Raw genomic sequence first — 19,126 nt, 5'->3', positions numbered from 1 at the left:
GAAGAAAGAAAGAAAGAAAGGGAGATAGAGATAGAGAGGAGAGAGGGAGAAGAAGAGGGAGATAGGAGAGAGGGAGGGAGAAAGAAAGGGAGAGAGATAGAAAGAAAGGGAGATAAAGAAGAGAGAGGGAGAGGGAGGGAAGGAGAAAGGGAGAGAGAAATAGAGAGGTGAGAGGGAGAAGGAGAGAGAGAGATAGGGATGGGGAAAAAAGAGAGAGAGCGAGCGCGAGAGCGCTTTGGGATCCTGGGGTGCTTCCTTGCCGAATGACACGGGGAATAATTGGAGGTCTTCATGCTTGACAAGATTTGTGACGCTGCTCTTCTCTTCTAGGACTATACATGTGTTTGTCCATATCTGTGTACATGTACGTGTGGTATGTATGTATGTCTGTGTCTTTCACCTCCTTGGGGAGGGGACGAAGGGAACCGAGAGGGTAAATGGCGGCCCTGAGTCGCAGCCTCAGGAGGAAACAAGACGAAACAATGGCCAGGAAGCAGCGGAAGAGCTTCAGACCAAAGGCCATGAGAGGGCGAGAGGGCCTGCGATGGGCAGGACAGACCCTGGCCGGGGGCCAGCCCACAGCGCTCCTCTTGGAGCTGTGATGGTGAGCCTCTGGCACGGGGGCCAGAGGCGGCACGGGCTGCTCCCCTCCCCCTCTCCACAGGGTCTGAGGACGTTTTTTCCCAGCAGCCCAATGGGAGTTGAAATAGGGGAATGGGAGAAGACAGGAATACTTGGGGTGACAGTTAAACACTTAACTTAGCCAGGGAAGCTAATTAACTTTGGACTTCTTTGCTGCTTCATGACGTTATCTGTTACAGAGTTATCCTGTGACCCCCATCATCATCTGGGTTCACAGAGGAAGTCTAACTAGACAGAAAGGCCAGGAGTGTTTGTGATGGCTCAGTGATCCTAAAAGTACAGAAAGGGAAGGGAATTAGAATAGACAAGTTTGGGGAGAGAAGGGAGAAAAAGGATGTGGAAACTGCCAGTCTGGATGATTAAGGAGACGTCGACACAAACAGGAAGTTTGAGGGCAGTCGTGGGTGCTACTGAACTTTCATCTCATCTGAAGAGGTCAGAGAAGAGGAGGAGGAGGAGAAAGAGATACAGAAATAGATTTCACTCAACAGGAATAGGAGGGAAAGGGAGAAGGAAAAAGGGAACGAGGGAAAGAAGGCAGGAGGAAGAATTAGTCAAACTAAACAAAAGAAAAGGAAACTAAGACAGAGCAGCTCTTCCTGCAGTGCCAAAGACCTGAAAGCTATTCACATTGATGAGGGGAAGCTTATGATATAAACTGTGATGGAACTTTGTTAGAGAGAAATCGGATGATGAGAGATTAGAAACCATGAAGGGCACGGTTTTAGCAAAGCCTGGGGGAGGACTTGTATGAATGGATGCAGAACGGTGTATGATTGACCCAAAAAAGACAAAGCACTGGGAGAAAACTCGAACTCGGAGCAGTGGAACGACCAACCCAATTCCAAAGGCCTCGGGACAAAACTTTCTGCCCTGCCTTCTTGGTGGATTCAGAGGGCAGAAGAAGCCGCAGATTTTGGGGAGGTGCGTGGCCGAGGGGAGACGTGCTTTGGCTTGTGAAGGAGGACGTGTGGCTGGATGTGTGCAGAAGGAAGCAGAGTGAAGAGGGGCAGACGGGAGAGGTTGAGTCACAAGCAAGGAGGGCATCGGTTGGTTCCAGAAGGAAGAGGGGAATGATGGCAACTTACTGAGCTGGCCAGGGGCAGGATGTCAGATGAGGGCTTTTCTCCTCTGAGGGGAAGCTGGACCGGAGAGGGCAGAGACGGCCCAGAGAGGTCATGAGGCGGTGACAGCTCTAGTTTGGGAGAGGTGAGAGCCGTACGTGCTATTGTGGGAGCTCTTGGATAAGGAGGAAGGGAGCAGTGACAAGACTGGGCCAGGGACTAGGTGCCTGGAAGATGGCAGAGCCCTTCCCAGGAATAGGGAAGTTAGACAGGAGGGGGAGCCATCCAGGGGGAGGTTGATGAGGGGGGCAGCTGGGTAGCTCAGTGGATTGAGAGCCAGGCCTAGAGACGGGAGGTCCCAGGTTCAAATCTGACCTCAGACACTTCCTAGCTGTGTGACCCTGGGCAAGTCACTTGACCCCCAATACCTAGCCCTTACCACTCTTCTGCCTTGGAGCCAGTACACAGTATTGACCCCAAGATGGAAGATGAGGGTTAAAAAAAAAAAAAAAAAGATTAGAAACTGTGTATGAGAATCAGTCATCCCTAATCCTAGTGTGCTGACCATTCACGATAGAATTCCCTGGCAATAGCCTTGCTGAGGTGAGTTTGTGCATGCTGCCAGCGTCCTGGAATGGGTCCTGATGTTTCTCAGGCTGTAGGTTCATAATATCTCATTTTAGCTTTGAAGAGCCCCTGGGAGGGCCTTGGCTGTCTTTCCATCATAATATATGGACAGGCAGCTCGCAGAAGGGAGGGCGTCCTGCCTCTGGGAAGACGAAGCTGCAGAAGAAGGACCCTTCCTGGAAAACCCCCTCTAAACTGAATTTGTGTCATCTGGCTCTTTTGCATAAAGCCTAAATACCCGGCAGCGGTTAAGCCATCCTGTGTGTATCTGGAGACCCCGACTTTGCCAACTGCAGCTCTCACAAGAAAGTCGGTTTTGCTCAGAAGATCATTTCTCAGTATTTTTCTTCTTCTTTCACAAGGGGGCACATCTATTAGAATGTAAGTGGTTTATCCTTGTTTAGGTCCTTGGGATTGTTCATTCATGTTGGTCTTTTAACATTTCTCTTCGTTCCTGGGCTCGAACTTCAGAGTTTCTATGCAGCTCTGGGCTTTCCATCAGGAATGTCTCAAAGTCTTCTGCTTCATTAAAGAGGTATTCTTTCTCCTGTAGGATTATGCCTAGTTTTGTTCTTGGTTGTAAACCTACATCCTTCGCCTTCTGAGATAGCCTGTTCCAAGCTCTGGGCTCCTTCAAAGTGGTGGCTGCCAAAACCTGTGTGATCCTGACTGTGGTTTGGAATTGGGGTTAAAGTGAGGGATTCTTTATTTCTGGCTGTTTGTAGTACCTTTTGTTGGCTCTGGAAGCTCTGTATTTAAGGGATGGTTTTCCTGGGAATATTCATTTGGCAATTTCTTCCAGGAGGGGTCTTGCAGATTTTTTTTCTAGTTCCACTTTGCCCTCTGGTTTTAAGAGAACAATGCAGTTTTGTTGGAAGATTTCTTGAAATATAATGTTCTCTTGGCTCTTTTCTTTGGGTCGGGGCCTTCGGTTGTTGTTGTCAGGCATGTCCAGTCCTGACTCCTTTTGTGATTTTCTTGGCAAAGATTCTGGAGGTACTCCATGAATCCTTTTTTTTTTTTTTTTTTTTAAACCTTTATCTTCTGTCTTAGAATCAATACTGTATATTAGTTCCACGGCAGAGAAGTAGTGAGGCCTAGGTCATTGGGATAAGGTGACTTGCCCAGGATCACCCAGCTAGGAAGTGTTTGAGGCCAGATCTGAATTTGGACATCCTGTCTCTAGGCCTGGCTCTCTATCTGCTGAGCCATCCAGCTCTCCCATGGGTCTACTCATTCTTAAATTATCTTTCATGGATTTGTTTTCTAGACTAGTTTTTCCTATACTTTACATTTTCTTCTATTTTTAGTCTTTTGATTTGTTTTAAAGTATTTATTATTGTCTCATAGTCCTTAGTTTCTTTTTTGACCATTACAATTTCCACAGAGTTTGTTGTCTGGGCAAAGCTTTATATTCATCGTGCCGAGATGTTTATTGCTTTTCCAGTTCTTTCTTCTAGAGTGCATTTCCTTTCCTATGTTTCTCCTCTAGTGCTATTAAAAAAATTCTTTTTGTTTAAAAAAAGTCAAACCTGACTTACCCCTTCCTGCAGTCGTAGTTGAACTCCTGCTCTGTTTCTCCTGAGGCTTTGCTAGTAAGCGTTTTGGAGTCCTTCTCATCTTCTGCTTTTGTGGCGAGCATTTTTGCCATCCTCAAAGCTCTTAATGGCCGGATTCTGCTCAACAACCTACCTACGGCTTGCCCTACGTAGAGTTCCAGTAGACTGCTACAGCAGTCAGCCACTCGGCCAGCCGGAGAGCTCTGCGGGTTCAGAGTGACAGAACCGCAGGGCCCCCTTTAGTCCGCTTTCCCTGCTGGGCGATTCCTCCGGGGACGCCAGGCTTCCCTCATCTCCTGGGGGCCAGCCACTCCATTATTTCTCCGCTTGCTCCTCTCAGGTCCAGTCTTGAAAGCTTGAGACTCTTCCTGGCTCTGGATTGGTGGCTCTGACACAGATGGGGAGCAGCCGAGAGCTCAGCCCCCCTCTTCCCTCACCCTTCCCACGTCTAGCGTCCTCGGGGTGGCTTTAGGGCCTCTTTCCTGGATCGGAGCCTCTCCCGTGCTGGACTGTGTGTGGGTGGAGGCTCTGCCCCATCCTCTGTTTCTCCAGACCTCACTGTCCATCTCCAGAGACCAACCTGGCTGGAAAAATGACTCACTGTGATTTTTTGTCACTTGAATTTTCTGATCAGGAATTGATCTGGTACGTTCTGTGGTCCTGTTTGGAAGAGCAGGGGTGAGGGACAAAGCTTGTATTTCTGTGGACACTCCACCACCCCATTGGGTGTCTCCATCCCCTTGGCTAGCAGGTTCTCCTCCCTCACACCCGCCTCCTTTGAGGTTCTTCCTGGTGCCCCAGTCTGTAGGGCCTCCCCTCCTCAGGTCAGCTCTCCTGTTCCCTACATGCCGATTCTGCCACCAGAAGGTGGGCCGTCCCAAGTGTTTCTTAACTGACCACTCAATGGAACAAACATCTCTGAAGCGCCTCGTCTGCACCAGACAGTGTCTAGGCTCGGGGATACAAAGAAAAACAGGAAAATGTCCATGTTTCTCCATTCCCTCATCTGTGAAATGGGTGATAAAGCCCCGTATTCCCTCCCTCCTAGGCTAGCAGGGTTGTTTGTCGTTGCCTGTGGAGAATCTCCCTTCCAGATTCAGAAATCTGTAGAATTCTGAGAGTGACCTGGGCCACTGCGCTCTGGGTCTGAGCTGACCTGCAGCCAGGCAAGGACGGGAGGACGGCGGCTTCACCTCGCCGGGCCTCAGTTTCCTTGTCTGTAAAGCGGTTGGGGTTGGATGGGTTGATCTCTCGGGTCTCTTCTGGCTCTGCAGATTCCAGGAGAGCTTTGCTGTGTGAAGGGCTACGTTTCTGGTAGGAGTTTGACAAAAGTAAGGAGAGCCGTTTGGTAAAACACAAAACAGTTTATTCTGAAGAGACGTTCAGAGAGGAAAAAGGAAGGAGGGCAGCGAGAGCATGACTGCTATCCTGGAATAGACCTGAAATCCTAACCCCAACCAACATGTCTAAAACCCTCTTCTAACCGCCTTCGAGGGCAGGTTCTTCTGCCTGACAGAACAGGCCAAACGTCTACACCGGCTTCCTGAGATTCATTCGCTGACCGCCTACCTAACATGAATCCCCCACAACCTCCTTAATCAGTTTGTCCATCCACACTGTCCGGAGTAAGCGGTCAGCCCCTCCTGCCTGAGAGAGATGGACACAGAACTCCTGTTGTCGAAGGAATCCTGAGACAAAACCCCCTGGTTTTCCTCGTCTCCCAGGCGACGGAATCTCCAGCTCCGTTGTTTTCCCTCAGAAACGGTTCTGCTCCTGCCTCCTTTTCTGACTCTTACAGGGGAGGGAGAGGCCAAGAAGCTCCCTTTAACAGCCGCCCTCCGCTCCTCTCTTCCCTTCTGACTTTTCTAGAGGCTTCTCCCTGGGCTGTGGCTCTTCCCTGGGCCGAGGCTTCTCCCTGGGCCGAGACTTCTCTCCTGGGCCGAGGCTTCTCCCTGGGCCGAGGCTTCTCTCCTGGGCCGAGGCTTCTCCCCTGGGCCGAGGCTTCTCCCTGGGCTGTGGCTCTTCCCTGGGTCGAGGCTTCTCCATCAGGCTGTGGCTCTTCCCTGGGCCGAGGCTTCTCCCTGGGCCGAGGCTTCTCTCCTGGGCCGAGGCTTCTCCCTGGGCTGTGGCTCTTCCCTGGGCCGAGGCTTCTCCCTGGGCCGAGGCTTCTCTCCTGGGCCGAGGCTTCTCCCTGGGCTGTGGCTCTTCCCTGGGCCGAGGCTTCTCCCCTGGGCCGAGGCTTCTCCCCTGGGCTGAGGCTTCTCCCCCAAGCTGTGGCTTCTCCCCCAGGCCTAGGCTTCTCCCCTCAGCTGTGGCTTCTCCCCCAGGCCTAGGCTTCTCCCTGGGCCGAGGCTTCTTCCCTGGGCCGAGGCTTCTCCACCAGGCCAAGGCTTCTCCCCCGAGCTGTGGCTTCTCCCCCGGGCCTAGGCTTCTCCCTGGGCCGAGGCTTCTTCCCTGGGCCGAGGCTTCTCCACCGGGCCGAGGCTTCTCCCCTGGGCTGTGGCTCTTCCCTGGGTCGAGGCTTCTCCACCAGGCTGAGGCTTCTTCCCTGGGCCGAGGCTTCTCCCCCGAGCTGTGGCTTCTCCACCGGACCGAGGCTTCTCCTCCAGGCCGAGGCTTCTCCCCTGGGCCGAGGCTTCTCCCCTGGGCCGAGGCTTCTCCCTGGGCGGAGGCTTCTCCCCTGAGCTGTGGCTTCTCCACCGGGCTGAGGCTTCTCCACCAGGCCGAGGCTTCTCCCCTGGGCTGTGGCTCTTCCCTGGGCCGAGGCTTCTCCCCCGAGCTGTGGCTTCTCCACCGGATCGAGGCTTCTCCACCAGGCCGAGGCTTCTCCCCTGGGCTGTGGCTCTTCCCTGGGTCGAGGCTTCTCCACCAGGCTGAGGCTTCTTCCCTGGGCCAAGGCTTCTCCCTGGGCTGTGGCTCTTCCCTGGGCCGAGGCTTCTCCCCTGAGCTGTGGCTTCTCCACCGGATCGAGGCTTCTCCACCAGGCCGAGGCTTCTCCCCTGGGCTGTGGCTCTTCCCTGGGTCGAGGCTTCTCCACCAGGCTGAGGCTTCTTCCCTGGGCCAAGGCTTCTCCCTGGGCTGTGGCTCTTCCCTGGGTCGAGGCTTCTCCACCAGGCTGAGGCTTCTCCTCCGGGCCAAGGCTTCTCCCCTGGGCCGAGGCTTCTCCCCTGGGCCGAGGCTTCTCCCCTGGGCCGAGGCTTCTCCCTGGGCCGAGGCTTCTCGTCTGGGCCGAGGCTTCTCGTCTGGGCCGAGGCTTCTCGTCTGGGCCGAGGCTTCTCTCCTGGGCCGAGGCTTCTCCCTGGGCTGTGGCTCTTCCCTGGGTCGAGGCTTCTCCTCTGGGCCGAGGTTTTTCCCCCGGGCTGAGGCTTCTCCCCCGAGCTGTGGCTTCTCCACCAGGCCGAGGCTTCTCCCCTGAGCTGTGGCTTCTCCCCCGGGCCTAGGCTTCTCCCTGGGCCGAGGCTTCTTCCCTGGGCCTAAGCTTCTCCACCAGGCCGAGGCTTCTCCCCTGGGCTGTGGCTCTTCCCTGGGTCGAGGCTTCTCCCCTGGGCTGTGGCTTCTCCACCGGGCTGAGGCTTCTCCACTGGGCCGAGGCTTCTCCCCCGAGCTGTGGCTTCTCCACCAGGCTAAGGCTTCTCCCCCGAGCTGTGGCTTCTCCCCCGGGCCTAGGCTTCTCCCTGGGTCAAGGCTTCTCCACCAGGCCGAGGCTTCTCCACCGGGCTGTGGCTTCTCTACCGGGCCGAGGCTTCTCCACCGGGCTGAGGCTTCTCCTCTGGGCCGAGGTTTCTCCCCTGGGCCGAGGCTTCTCTCCTGGGCCGAGGTTTCTCGTCTGGGCCGAGGCTTCTTGTCTGGGCCGAGGCTTCTTGTCTGGGCCGAGGCTTCTCTCCTGGGCCGAGGCTTCTCTCCTGGGCCGAGGCTTCTCCCTGGGCCGAGGTTTCTCCCTGGGCCACCTTCTCTGAGCATTGCCTGCTCCCTGGGGCCTTGATGGGACGGAGGCCTGGCCCAGGGCACGGCTAACTGGTGACTCCAGATCCGCGCTGGGCTGAGCTCTCCCCCTGCAGTCCTCTTCTGTGCCCCGCTGCCGGCTTGTGGGCTGCCCCATTGGGCAGAAATGGATTGGAAGGGTCAGTGAGGGCACGAGCGAGTGGCTCCACGCTGGGCCCTGAGGTTGGCCAGAGCCGCCGGCCCTCAGGGCCTCCGTGGAGCTCCTGTCCAGCCGCGGGGAGCTGCAGCCCCTGCTCAGGATGCTGCCAGTCGCACCAGGAATGGCCAAATGGATGGATGAGGGTTTGGGTGGATGAATGACGGATGGATAGAAAAGCAGGAGGGGCTCTTTTTGCCAAGCGACTTGATTTGGACTCGATTCATCTGTCCATGGGGGGTGGACTCGAGGAGGGGGAGGGGACTGGCTGAGGGGGGCCCGGCCCAAGGGGGTGCCGTCTGGGTTGTGGCTGTCCCAGAAGAGCCTCTTGGCGCCCTGATTGGTTCCTGAGCCGGCTGCGCGGTGGCCCCCATCACGGCCGCTCCTTCCCCCAGCAGCGTCCCCTCATGAGCGGCCCCCCAGGCCCGGCAGGGCTCCCTGAGGGGCTCCGCCTCAGCTCTGTCTCCTCCTTTAGGGCTTCGAGTACAGCCGCTCCGGAAATCCCACCCGGAACTGCCTGGAGAAGGTGGTGGCCACCCTGGACGGCGCGAAATACTGTGAGCACTTTGGCTTTTCAGCTTCTTCCCGGGGGGTCGGGGGGCGCAGGAGGGGCCTTCGTGCTCCCCTGGGAGCTGCGTGTAGAGGCTGTTGGGGTGCTGCGGACGGGATCCCCCCGCCAGGCGTCTCCAAGTGCCGGCCCTCGGCGGGCTCCGTGACAGGACAGAATCGGCCCCCCGACAGACCCACCATTAGTGTGTTGGGATCGGAATCGGATATTGGGCGAAACAGCCTCCACACGGGCCCTGCTTTTGGGATTGCCTCTAGAGGGGGTGTCCAAAGAGGGCTGCTGGGGTTCGAATCCCACCTCGGCTTGCTCCCGCCTCCTGGGAGCCCCCCTTGATTCGTCCCTCCTCCTCTTGCCGGGACCTTGTGGGGAGCCAGCGAGGCCCTGCGGGCCAGATGGGCTCTCTGGACCCGTTTTCTCTCCCATTTGGGAGGCGGCCCTGAATTAAATTTGATTTGAAAAAAAGGGTCGCTTCAAGAGACACCCTCAAACTCCCATTTCTCTGAGAGGATGACAGGGGAAGCCTTTATGCATCGCCTTCTGTATATGATGTCCCGGAGGCAGGAAGCTTCCTGGCCCAAAGGTGCTGTGGGGGGAGCTCCTCGGGGCGAGTCTGACCAGATCCCAGCCCCGTTTCTGTGTCCTCCTGGGGCTGCTCCCCGCCTCCGTCTGCCCTGACACCCTCGTGCTCCGCTCCAGGTCTGGCCTTCGCTTCGGGCTTGGCAGCCACCCTGAACATCACCCACCTGCTCAGGGCCGGGGACCACATCGTGTGCATGGACGACGTGTACGGAGGTGAGCGCGCCGGGCCCGGGCCGGCCTCCCCCAGAACGCGGAGCCTCCGAGGGGGGCAGCCGAGAGGCTCCGGGGTGAGGGGGTGGGGCCGAGAGGCTCCGCTTTTCCGCTCTAACAAAGTCCTTTGGAGAGTCCCCGGACAGCCGTCTTGGGAAGCCTCGGCCAGAGTCTCTGGGGCCTCCTCGTGGCGCTTCCTTCTGGGCCTGGTCGAAGCACTTTTTCAGACCTTCCTCCCAGAGTCAGGGCTGCGTCCTGGGGCCACGGCAGGAGAATGGGGAGGGCTCAGCCGGGGGACAGTGACTCGCCCAGGGTCACTCATCTGGCGAGTGCCTGAGGCCGGATCAGAACCCAGAACCGCATTAGGCCGCACAGCAGGGGGCGGCTGGCAGCTCCTCGTGAGCTTTCAGGGGCTCCCTGCGCACCAAGAAGGGGCCGGAGAGAGAAGAACGCAAACCTTGCGGTCACCCAGCTTAGGTCTGGGCTCTGGCGCGGTTTTCAAAATGTCTCTAAGATGAGAATTGAAGTTTTTTTCAATTCAGGAAATGTCCAGACATTCTTCTAGCCGGATCAGGGAGTGCCGCGCTGAGGCTCTGAAAGACTGGGCCAAAGGAGGGCGGGATGGGGAGTCAGAAGAGCCGAGTTCAAATCAAATCTCCCCCTTGCTGGACCTCAGTTTCCTTAATTATAAAATGAGAGGGTGCGTTTAGCCTAAAGATGTTGTCTGAGATGTTTTTGAAAAGAAGTAAATTCAGGGTTGTTTTTTTTTTTTCTATTGGGGAGGGTGGGGGTTGGATCCAATGCTAGGCAAGGAGAGGCTTGAATTCAGCGTTTTCCATATTGGTTGGATCCTTTGCGCTGCAGGGACGAACAGGTACTTCCGACGGGTGGCATCCGAACTGGGTTTGAAGATTTCTTTTGTTGACTGCTCCAAATTCGAGCTGCTCGATGCCGCGATCACACCACAAACCAAGGTACTGAGGAGGACTCTGGGGTCTCCATCTGTCTCTCTCTGTCTGTTTGTCTGTCTCTCCCTCTCTGTCTCTGTCCTTCTGTCTCTCGTTGTAAAATGTAATCCTTTTAGAGACTCCAAAGATGACTAAGAGAAAATGTCTCTCCCAGGAGTTCTTTTTACTCTTTTTTAAGTCTGGCGGGTCCCTTGTTCCCAGCCTTGTCCACTGGACAGGCTCTGCTTTTTAAGATGTAAAGGAAGAAGGTGCCAAGGGTGCGAATTCTTCGTGCTGGACCTTCCAGCCGGTCCCAGCTGAGCCAAGAGTAGCCCAGCAGAGTCAAATTCGTCCCATCAGGTTTAGCCTCAGGCAAGATTCTTCTCCAAGGATCAGGTATTCTGGGTACCTTGCTGGGATGTTCCCTCAAGGTTGCAGGGTTTATCTTCCCCAAGTGACTCTGGAACAGGCTACTAGGCAATGAAATAGGATTTAAAAAGAGAGAGAGAGGGACTAGAGAGCATATTTCAAGAAATTATCAAAGAAAACTGCCCTGAGAGCCTAGAACCAGAGAGTAAAATTTAAAAAAATTTTTCAATTAAAAAAAAAATTGAAAAATCCACCGATCACTTCCTGAAAGCCATCTCAAAATGAAAACTTGCTGTAGTATTATAGCCCAATTCCAGAGCTCCTAGACTCAGGGAAAAAAATTGCAAACAATCAGAAAGAAACAATTAAAACATTATGAATTGGAGGGCTTAAAATGTGATATTCTGGAGATCAAAGGAGTGATTCCCAAAGTGGGCACCACCGCCCCCTGGTGGGTGCTGTAGTGATCTAGAGGTGTGGTGATGGCCACAGGTGCATTTCTCTTTCCTATTAATTGCTATTAAAATTAAAAAAAAATTCATTTCCCGGGGGGCTAAGTCATATTTTTTCTGGAAAGGGGGCGGGAGGCCAAAAAGGTTTGGGAATCACTGAGCTAAAATTTATAATTTTCAAGGGAGGGGGAAATAGTACTCAATGAAAAAGAGAACAGAGCCTTCCAGATGAAAAGAACAAAGCTGAATAGAAAAGTGAACTTTCAAATACAAGACTGAAAAGAAGCATAAAAAAGTAACTATGAAAGAGAAATCATGAGAGACTCAATAAGGTTAAACTGTTTCCATTTCCACATGAGATGATACTTATAAGTGTATACATTGAGGACAAAAATGTGAGTTGACTATGATGGGATGATTTAAAAAAAAGTTTAAGGGCCGAGGAAGAGGAATGCCCTGGGAAAAGGGGAAAGGGAGAGGGAGAATGGGGTCGTTTGTCTCCCTTAAGAGAGATGAAAGGAAGAGCTTTTACAGTTGAGGGGAAGAAGGGAGGTGGGGAGGTAACTCTTGAGCCTTCCTGTTGTCAGAATTGGCTCAAAGAGGGAATAACATACATACTCAGTTGGGTACAGAAATATGTCTTGCACTCTAGGAAATGAGGAGGGGAGGGGAAGAAGAGAAGGAGGAGTGACTGCAGGGACAGGGGAGTTAGAAGGTAAACAGACTTTTGAAGAGGGACAAGGTAGAAGGAGAGAGGGGGAAAGACAGTGGGAATGGGGAAAAATAGGATGGAGGGAAATACACAGTAAGCATAACAATGAATGTGAATGGGATAAACTCACCCATAAAACAGAAGAAGATATCAGAATGGATTAAAAACCAGAACCCTCCACAATATGTGGTTTGCAAGAAATACACTTGAAATAGAGATACATAGAGTAAAATAAAGGGCTGGAGAAGATTCTATTATGCCTCAGCTAACATAAAAGAGAAATGTAGGGGTAGCAATCATGATTTCAGAGAAAAACAAAAGATCTAATTAAAAGAGATAAGTAGGGAAATTATATTTTGCTAAAAGGTACCATAGACTGACAGAATATCAATAATAAACACATGTACTAACTGGTATGGCATCCAATTCTTAAAAGAAAAGTTAAATGAATTATAGGAGGAAATAGAGAGTAAAACTACTAGTGAGGCACCTCAAATTTACCCTCTCAGAACTAAATAAATCTAACAAAAAAAAACAAAATAAAAGCGTAAAGAAGTTAAGGAAATGAATGGAATTTTAGAAAAGTTTGATATGATAGATCTATGGAGAAAACTGAATGGAAATAGAAAGGAATATGCCTTTTATCTCAATGGTACGTGGCATCTACACAAAAATCAACCTTTTATTAGGACATAAAAAGTCACAAAAAATGCAAAAAAAAGCAGGAATACTAAATATATCCTTTTCAGAACATAATATATTAAAAATTACAATCAATGAAGGACTTTCAAATTATAGATTAAAAATTAAGTGGGTCAACAAACAAATTTTTTGGCTAGCATTTTAATTTTTTATATGTAACATGTAATACAACAATAATAATATGTTTGATTTGTTATAAATGTGTAGTAAATTATAATAAAAATGCTTATCTAAGGGGAACAAATTCTTACGTTAGCTCTGCCCCAAAATTGATGTCTTTTTTTCTCCCTCCTATCCCTCTCCGAGAAGACGGGTAATGTGATATAGTTTGTACAGATATTATCACGCGATACATACTTCCTGGTCATCATGTTGAGAAACAAGACACATGTTGCTTACACTAGAGAAAAATTCATTGTGGAAATGCAATGAAGAATGATATGTTTCATTCTGCATTCAGACTCCATCAGCCCCTTTTATGGCGGTGGAATAGCCTTTTTCCTCATGAGTCCTTTGTTCCTGGATATTTGTCTTGTTGATAATAATTAAGTCATTCACGTTATTCGTTGCACATTATTGCTGTTACTGTGTAAAGCGTTCTCCTGGTTCTGATCAGTTCTCTTTGCTTCACTTCACACAAGTCTTTCCAGGTTGGTTTTTTTTTCCCCTAATGATCATCTTGCTTGTCATTTCTTATGCCACAGTAGTGTTCCATTACAATTGTGTATCACAGCTTGTCTAGCCATTCCCCAATTGGCGGACATTGCTTCATTTTCAGTTCTTTGCCACCCTAAAAAGAGCTGCTCTAAGTATTTTAGAACATATTGTTTCTTTTTCTTTTTCCTCGATCACTTTAGAAAACAGACCTAATAGTGGTATTATTGGGTCAAAAGGTACACGCATTTTTATAACTCTTATTAGAGCGTAATTCCAGATGACTCTCAAATGATTGAATCCGTTCACAGTCCCATCAGCAGTGTATTATTATTTAATATTGTACTAGAAATGCTAGCAGTAGCATTAAGGGAAGAAAAAGAAATTGAAGGTGTTGGAAAGGACAAACAAAACTATCTCTTTTTCCACAGATAATATGATGACATATGTAGAAAATCCTAGAGATTCAACTAAAAATGGAATTGAAACCAGGGGCAGCTTGGGTAGCTCAGTGGATTGAGAGGCAGGCCTAGAGACGGGAGGTCCTAGGTTCAAATCTGGCCTTAGACACTTCCCAGCTGTGTGACCCTGGGCAGGTCACTTGACTCCCATTGCCCACCCTTACCCCTCTTCCACCTAGGAGCCAATACCTAGAAGTTAAGGGTTTAAAAAAAATAAAAATAAAAAAAAAACTGAATTGAAACCTAACAGTTTTATATATGGATATAAAGTAAACCCATGCAAATTATCATTATTTCTACATGAATGCCCTGTAAAAAGAGATAACCATTTAGATTAACCATAGAAAGAAATACTTAGGAGTATATCTTCCAAAGCAAGTCATTATTAAAGAGAATGATAGTGATGAAATGATGTAACAAAATGTATGGGATTCAACCAAAGCAGTACTTAGAAAAAACAATTCTATCTCTAAAATGCTTACATCATTAAAACAGAGAAAGAGGAGCCAATGAATTAGGTTTAAAAGGAAAAAAATTTGCAAATTTAAAATTGCCAATTAGACACCAAATTATTGATCCTGAAAATAAAAGGAGAAATTAATGAAATTGGAAGTAAGAAAAGAATTGAATTAATAAATAAAGCCAGGGCCAGGTTTTATGAGGAAAAAAAGCATAAAAAGAAATCAAAGAAAAGAAAGAGGAAAACCAAATTCCTGGTATCAAAAAATTAAAAGAGCAAATTCTCCACCAGTAAAGAGGAAGTTAAAGCAACTAGTAGGAGCTATTTTGCCTGATTTCATGCCAATAAATCTAGCAATCTAAGTGAAATGGATGAATATTTACAAAAATATAAGTTGCTCAGATTAACAGGAGAGGAAATAGAATACTGAAATAACAATATCTTAGAAAAAGAAATCAAACAAGCCATCACTGAACTTCCTAAAAAAATCCTCAGGACCAGCTGGATTCCCAAATTAATTCTACCAGACGGTTAAATAACAATTAATTCTAATACCATATAAACAATTTGGAAAGAGGGGGGAAAAAAGAGTCCCACCAGATTCTTTTGGTGATGCAAAAATAGCGCTGATGCCTAAACTAGGCAGAGCAACAACAGAAAGAGAACTATGGATCAATTTCAACGAATATTGATGCAAAATAAAAAAAAATACTAGTAAGGAGATTTATAGCAATATGTCCTAAGGAGGTGGGATTTCTACCAGGAACGTGAGGAGGGTTCAATATCGGGAAAACCATCAGCATAATTGCCCATATCAGTAACAAAGACAACAGAAATCGTAGCATCATCTCAACTGATGCAGAAAAATCTTTTGACAAAGTATTACATTCATTCCTATTAAAAAACACTGGAAAGCATAAGAAATGGAGCTTTCCTCGGAGGGTTAAGTAGTGTCTTTCTAAAACCACCAGCAAACATTATAATGGGGATTGGGGATGAAGCAGGGATGCCCATTATCGCCACTATCCTTCAGAGTTGTACTGAATGCCAGGGCAACGAGGTGCCATTATGGATAGACTGAAAACTACAAGCAACAAACTAAAAACTAGCAATTAGAGAAGAAAAAGAAATGGAAGGATTTAGAATAGGCAATGAGGAGACAAAATTTTCACTCTCTGCCCATGATATATACTTAAGTCAACTGAAAAGCTAGCTGAAACATTTAACAATTTCTGCAAAGGTGCAGGCTGTAAAATAAACCCACCTAAGTTATCAGCATTTCTCTATATTACCAACAAAGTCCAGCAGGAGATATAGAAAGAATAGATCTTTTAAAAAATAGCTGCAGGGGGCAGCTGGGTAGCTCAGTGGATTGAGAGTCAGGCCTAGAGACGGGAGGTCCTGGGTTCAAATGCGGCCTCAGACACTTCCCAGCTGTGTGACCCTGGGCAAGTCACTTGACTCCCCATTGCCCATCCTCACCACTCTTCCACCTAGGAGCCAATACACAGAAGTTAAGGGTTTAAAAAAGAAAAGAATTATAAAAAAAAAATAGCTGTGGATAATATAAAGTGTTCAGGAGTCTAGCTTCTAAGACAGAGCCTTAGGAACATAGCTATAAAACATTTTCACCCAAATAAATTCAAATCTAAACAAGTAGAGAATATTAATTGCTTAAGAGCAAGCTGAACCAACTATAATAAAAAAGATAATTCTAAATTAATTTACTTATTCAGTCCTAGACCAACCAAATGGCTAAAAAGATAAATAGGACTAGGAAAAATAGCAAAATTCATCTGGAAGAACAAAAGATCAAGAATATCAAGGGAATTGGTGAAAAAAAAAGGTAAAGGAAAATGATCTAGAAATACCAGATTTTAAACTGTATTACAAAGTAGAATCACCAAAATCATCTGGCACTAAGAGAGTGGTGGACGAGTATAATAAATGAGGCACACCATATACTTAGCAAGCGACCATATTAATATAGTATTTGACAAACCCAAAGATCCAAGATTTTGTCATTCTGACAAAAATTGTTGGGAAAACTGAAAAACGATTTGGAAGAAACTAGGAATCGACCCACAACTTCATATCGTATACCAAAGATGAGGCCAAAAGAAATCCATGATTTAGATGTTACAGGTGATATCATAAGCAAATTGAGAAGTACCTGAGAGATTTGTGGATAAGATAAGAATTTTCAATAAGAGGAATTGTGGAGAGCATTATGGAAAGAAAAATTGATCGTTTTGATCATTTTAAATTAAAAAGGGATTGTACAAACAAAACCAATGCAGCCAAAATTAGAAGAAAAGCAGAAAAGTGGGGAATTTTTTTGTATACACCAAGTGTCTGATAAAAGCCTCCTTTCTCAATTACGTAGAGAACTGAGTCAAATCTATCCTAAAACTAGGCATTCTCCAATAGGTAATCAACAATGTGAGCAGGTAGTTTTCAGAAGAAAAAAAATCGAAGCTAACTATAATCATTAAAAAATTCTCTAAATCACAATTTTTTAAATACTTTCTGTTTCAGTATTAGTTCTAAGATGAGTGGCAAGAGTTAGGCAATTGCAGTTCTGACTTGCTCAGGGTCACACATCTAGGAAGTATCTGGGGTCTGATTTGAACCCAAGTCCTCTCAACTCCAGGCCTGGGACTTTATCTACTGAGCCACCTAGTTGCCCCTCTAAATTGCTATTGATTAGAGAAATACAAATTAAAGCAACTCTGAAGTCCCACCTTATACTGATGGCTAACAGGACAGAAAAGGGAAATGACAAATGTTGGAGGGAGTATGGAAAAACTGGGGCACTAATGAACAGTTGGTGGAAGCGTGAGCTGATCCAAGCACTCTGGAGAACTGTTGGGAGCCATGTCTAAAGGCTACAAAGCTGTGCATACCCTTCGGCCCATCAATACTACTATTAGGTCTGTTATCTCAGAGAGATTTTTTTTAAATTAAATTTAATTTTTTTAAAGCTCTTACCTTCCATCTTGGAGTCAATACTGTGTATTGGCTCTTTGATGGAAGAGTGGTAAGGGTAGGCAATGGGAGTCAAGTGACTTGCCCAGGGTCACACAGCTGGGAAGTGTCTAAGGCCAGATTTGAACCCAGGACCTCCCGTCTCTAGGCCTGACTCTCCATCCACTGAGCTACCCAGCTGCCCCCCAGAAGTAGGTCTTGATGAACAACTATGAACGGCTGATTTATTCTCAGCAAAGCAGTGACGTGAGATAATGCCAGACTCCTGAAGCCCTGAGTGGGAACTGATGGAGTCTGAATGCAGAGCAAAACAGACCTTTCCATTTTCTTCTACTTCTTTTGTTCTTGTTTGAGATCTCTTCTGGAGAAGGACCGGTATGGAAAGGTGTTCTCTGGTCTTCTCGGGGAAGAGGGAGAGAGACTTTGCACTTCAAACTTAAAAAAAGATGTGAAATTGGAGAAGATACCAATAAAAATAAAACCAAAGTTAAGTCCCCGTTCAGCAGCCTTACTACAGCGTAGTTCGTCCTGGCCGTGGAATCTTACCCGGCCAGGCCGCCCCTTCCTAGGAGTGGAGCCAACGATCCGCTCTTCCCTTGGGGGACCTCCCTCGGCCCAGTTTCGTAGTTGGTGCTGTCAGGCTTCCTCCTGAATTCCGGGGTGTTGTCCATTTGAATGCCGCAGAAGAGAAGGATGTAAAACTGAATTTTATTTCATGATGGTTTATGCCAGAATCAGACCGTCAGGCTAACTTGGATGCGGCATGCGATTTTGTCCATCGTTTACTCAGATTCAAGTCTGAAGTGAAGGAGGGCTTCTGAGGTTTCCACGCTGTTTCCATCTGAGCTAGGAGGAGCTTCAGCTTCTACTCTTGCATTTGCAATTCAGAGAAATGAGAGGAAGTTTCTGGGAAGAATTTCTAGGCGATCCTTTATGCATCGCCTTTTGATGGCAGAAAAGCCTGATGGAATAAGCAGAGAATCATTTACTCAGTACTTTATGGAGAGCCTTAGAGGGGCCAGATAAGAAAGCAAAGATTCCTGCTCTTGAGGTAATTTTTTAAATTATTGTCTGTTGTAGAATCAACCCCATGTATTGGCTCCAAGGTGGAAGAGGGGCGAGGGCTAGGCCATGGGGAAAGGGTGGCTTGCCCGAGGTCGCACAGCTGGGAAGTGTTTGAACTCAGGACCTCCCGTCTCTAGGCTGGCTCTTCAGTCCTCTGAGCCACCTCTCTGGCCCCTCCCGAGATAGTAAATTAAGGATGGAATAATTGAAGCCTTTTCAAGTGTGTGTTCTGAGCCTGAGCTGTCAGCTAGGTCAGAAAAGCGTTAAGACTAGAACTGAGGGGAGCGAAGTGTGGCCGTGAAGAGATGTAGGACAAGGTTGGGGACGTGGCCGACTAGATGATGCTCCTCCAAGAAAGAAACCCGCTGGGTGTATTCATTCCTCGAGACGTGAGCAGTCCGAAGCGTCCTTCTGGAAGCTGGCATCGGCCACACCCACACCATTGACCAGTCGTTCTGTTTCAGCTGGTGTGGATCGAAACTCCCACAAACCCCGTCTTGAAGGTCATCGACATCAAAGGCTGCGCCCAAGTGGTCCACAAGCGCGGCGACATCATCTTAGTCGTCGACAACACTTTCATGTCAGCCTATTTCCAGGTAAGTGAAAGCCGACGGGTTTGCCCAAATGTCGTGTGTGCCCTCAATGTGTGGGCGTGCGTGGATGTGTGTGTCTATGGGTAAACTTTAAAGCACCAAAGACGTGCCAGCTAGTGTTGCATGTTGTTCTTTAGGCATTTCTAACTCTCTCTTGACCATTTGGAGTTTCCTTCCTTCCTCCTTCCCTCCCTCTCTTTTCTTCTCCCTTTCTTCCTTACTCCCTCCCTTTTTTCCTTCCTTCCCATTCCTTCCTTCCTTTCTTTTTTCCTTCCTTCCTTCTTCCCATCCTTCCTTCCTTCCTTCCTTCCTTCCTTCCTTCCTTCCTTCCTTCCT

The 19,126-nt window shown here is 48.5% G+C and overlaps 1 protein-coding gene across 1 annotated transcript in view; it reads left to right on the top strand.

Annotated features, from left to right (window-relative positions):
* The window catches only part of CTH (cystathionine gamma-lyase), a 41,900-nt gene that overhangs the window by 9,340 nt on the left and 13,434 nt on the right, over positions 1-19,126 (top strand). Inside the window, 4 exon segments of the mRNA XM_044674381.1 lie at positions 8,506-8,587; positions 9,295-9,390; positions 10,252-10,361; positions 18,662-18,896. Of these exon segments, the coding sequence (XP_044530316.1) occupies positions 8,506-8,587; positions 9,295-9,390; positions 10,252-10,361; positions 18,662-18,896 (523 nt within the window).

The sequence above is a fragment of the Gracilinanus agilis genome, chromosome 4 (assembly GCF_016433145.1).
Source record: "Gracilinanus agilis isolate LMUSP501 chromosome 4, AgileGrace, whole genome shotgun sequence".
Taxonomy (NCBI): Eukaryota; Metazoa; Chordata; class Mammalia; order Didelphimorphia; family Didelphidae; genus Gracilinanus; species Gracilinanus agilis.
Note: the sequence above shows the minus strand (reverse complement) of the source record. Positions and strands in the feature narration are given on the sequence as shown.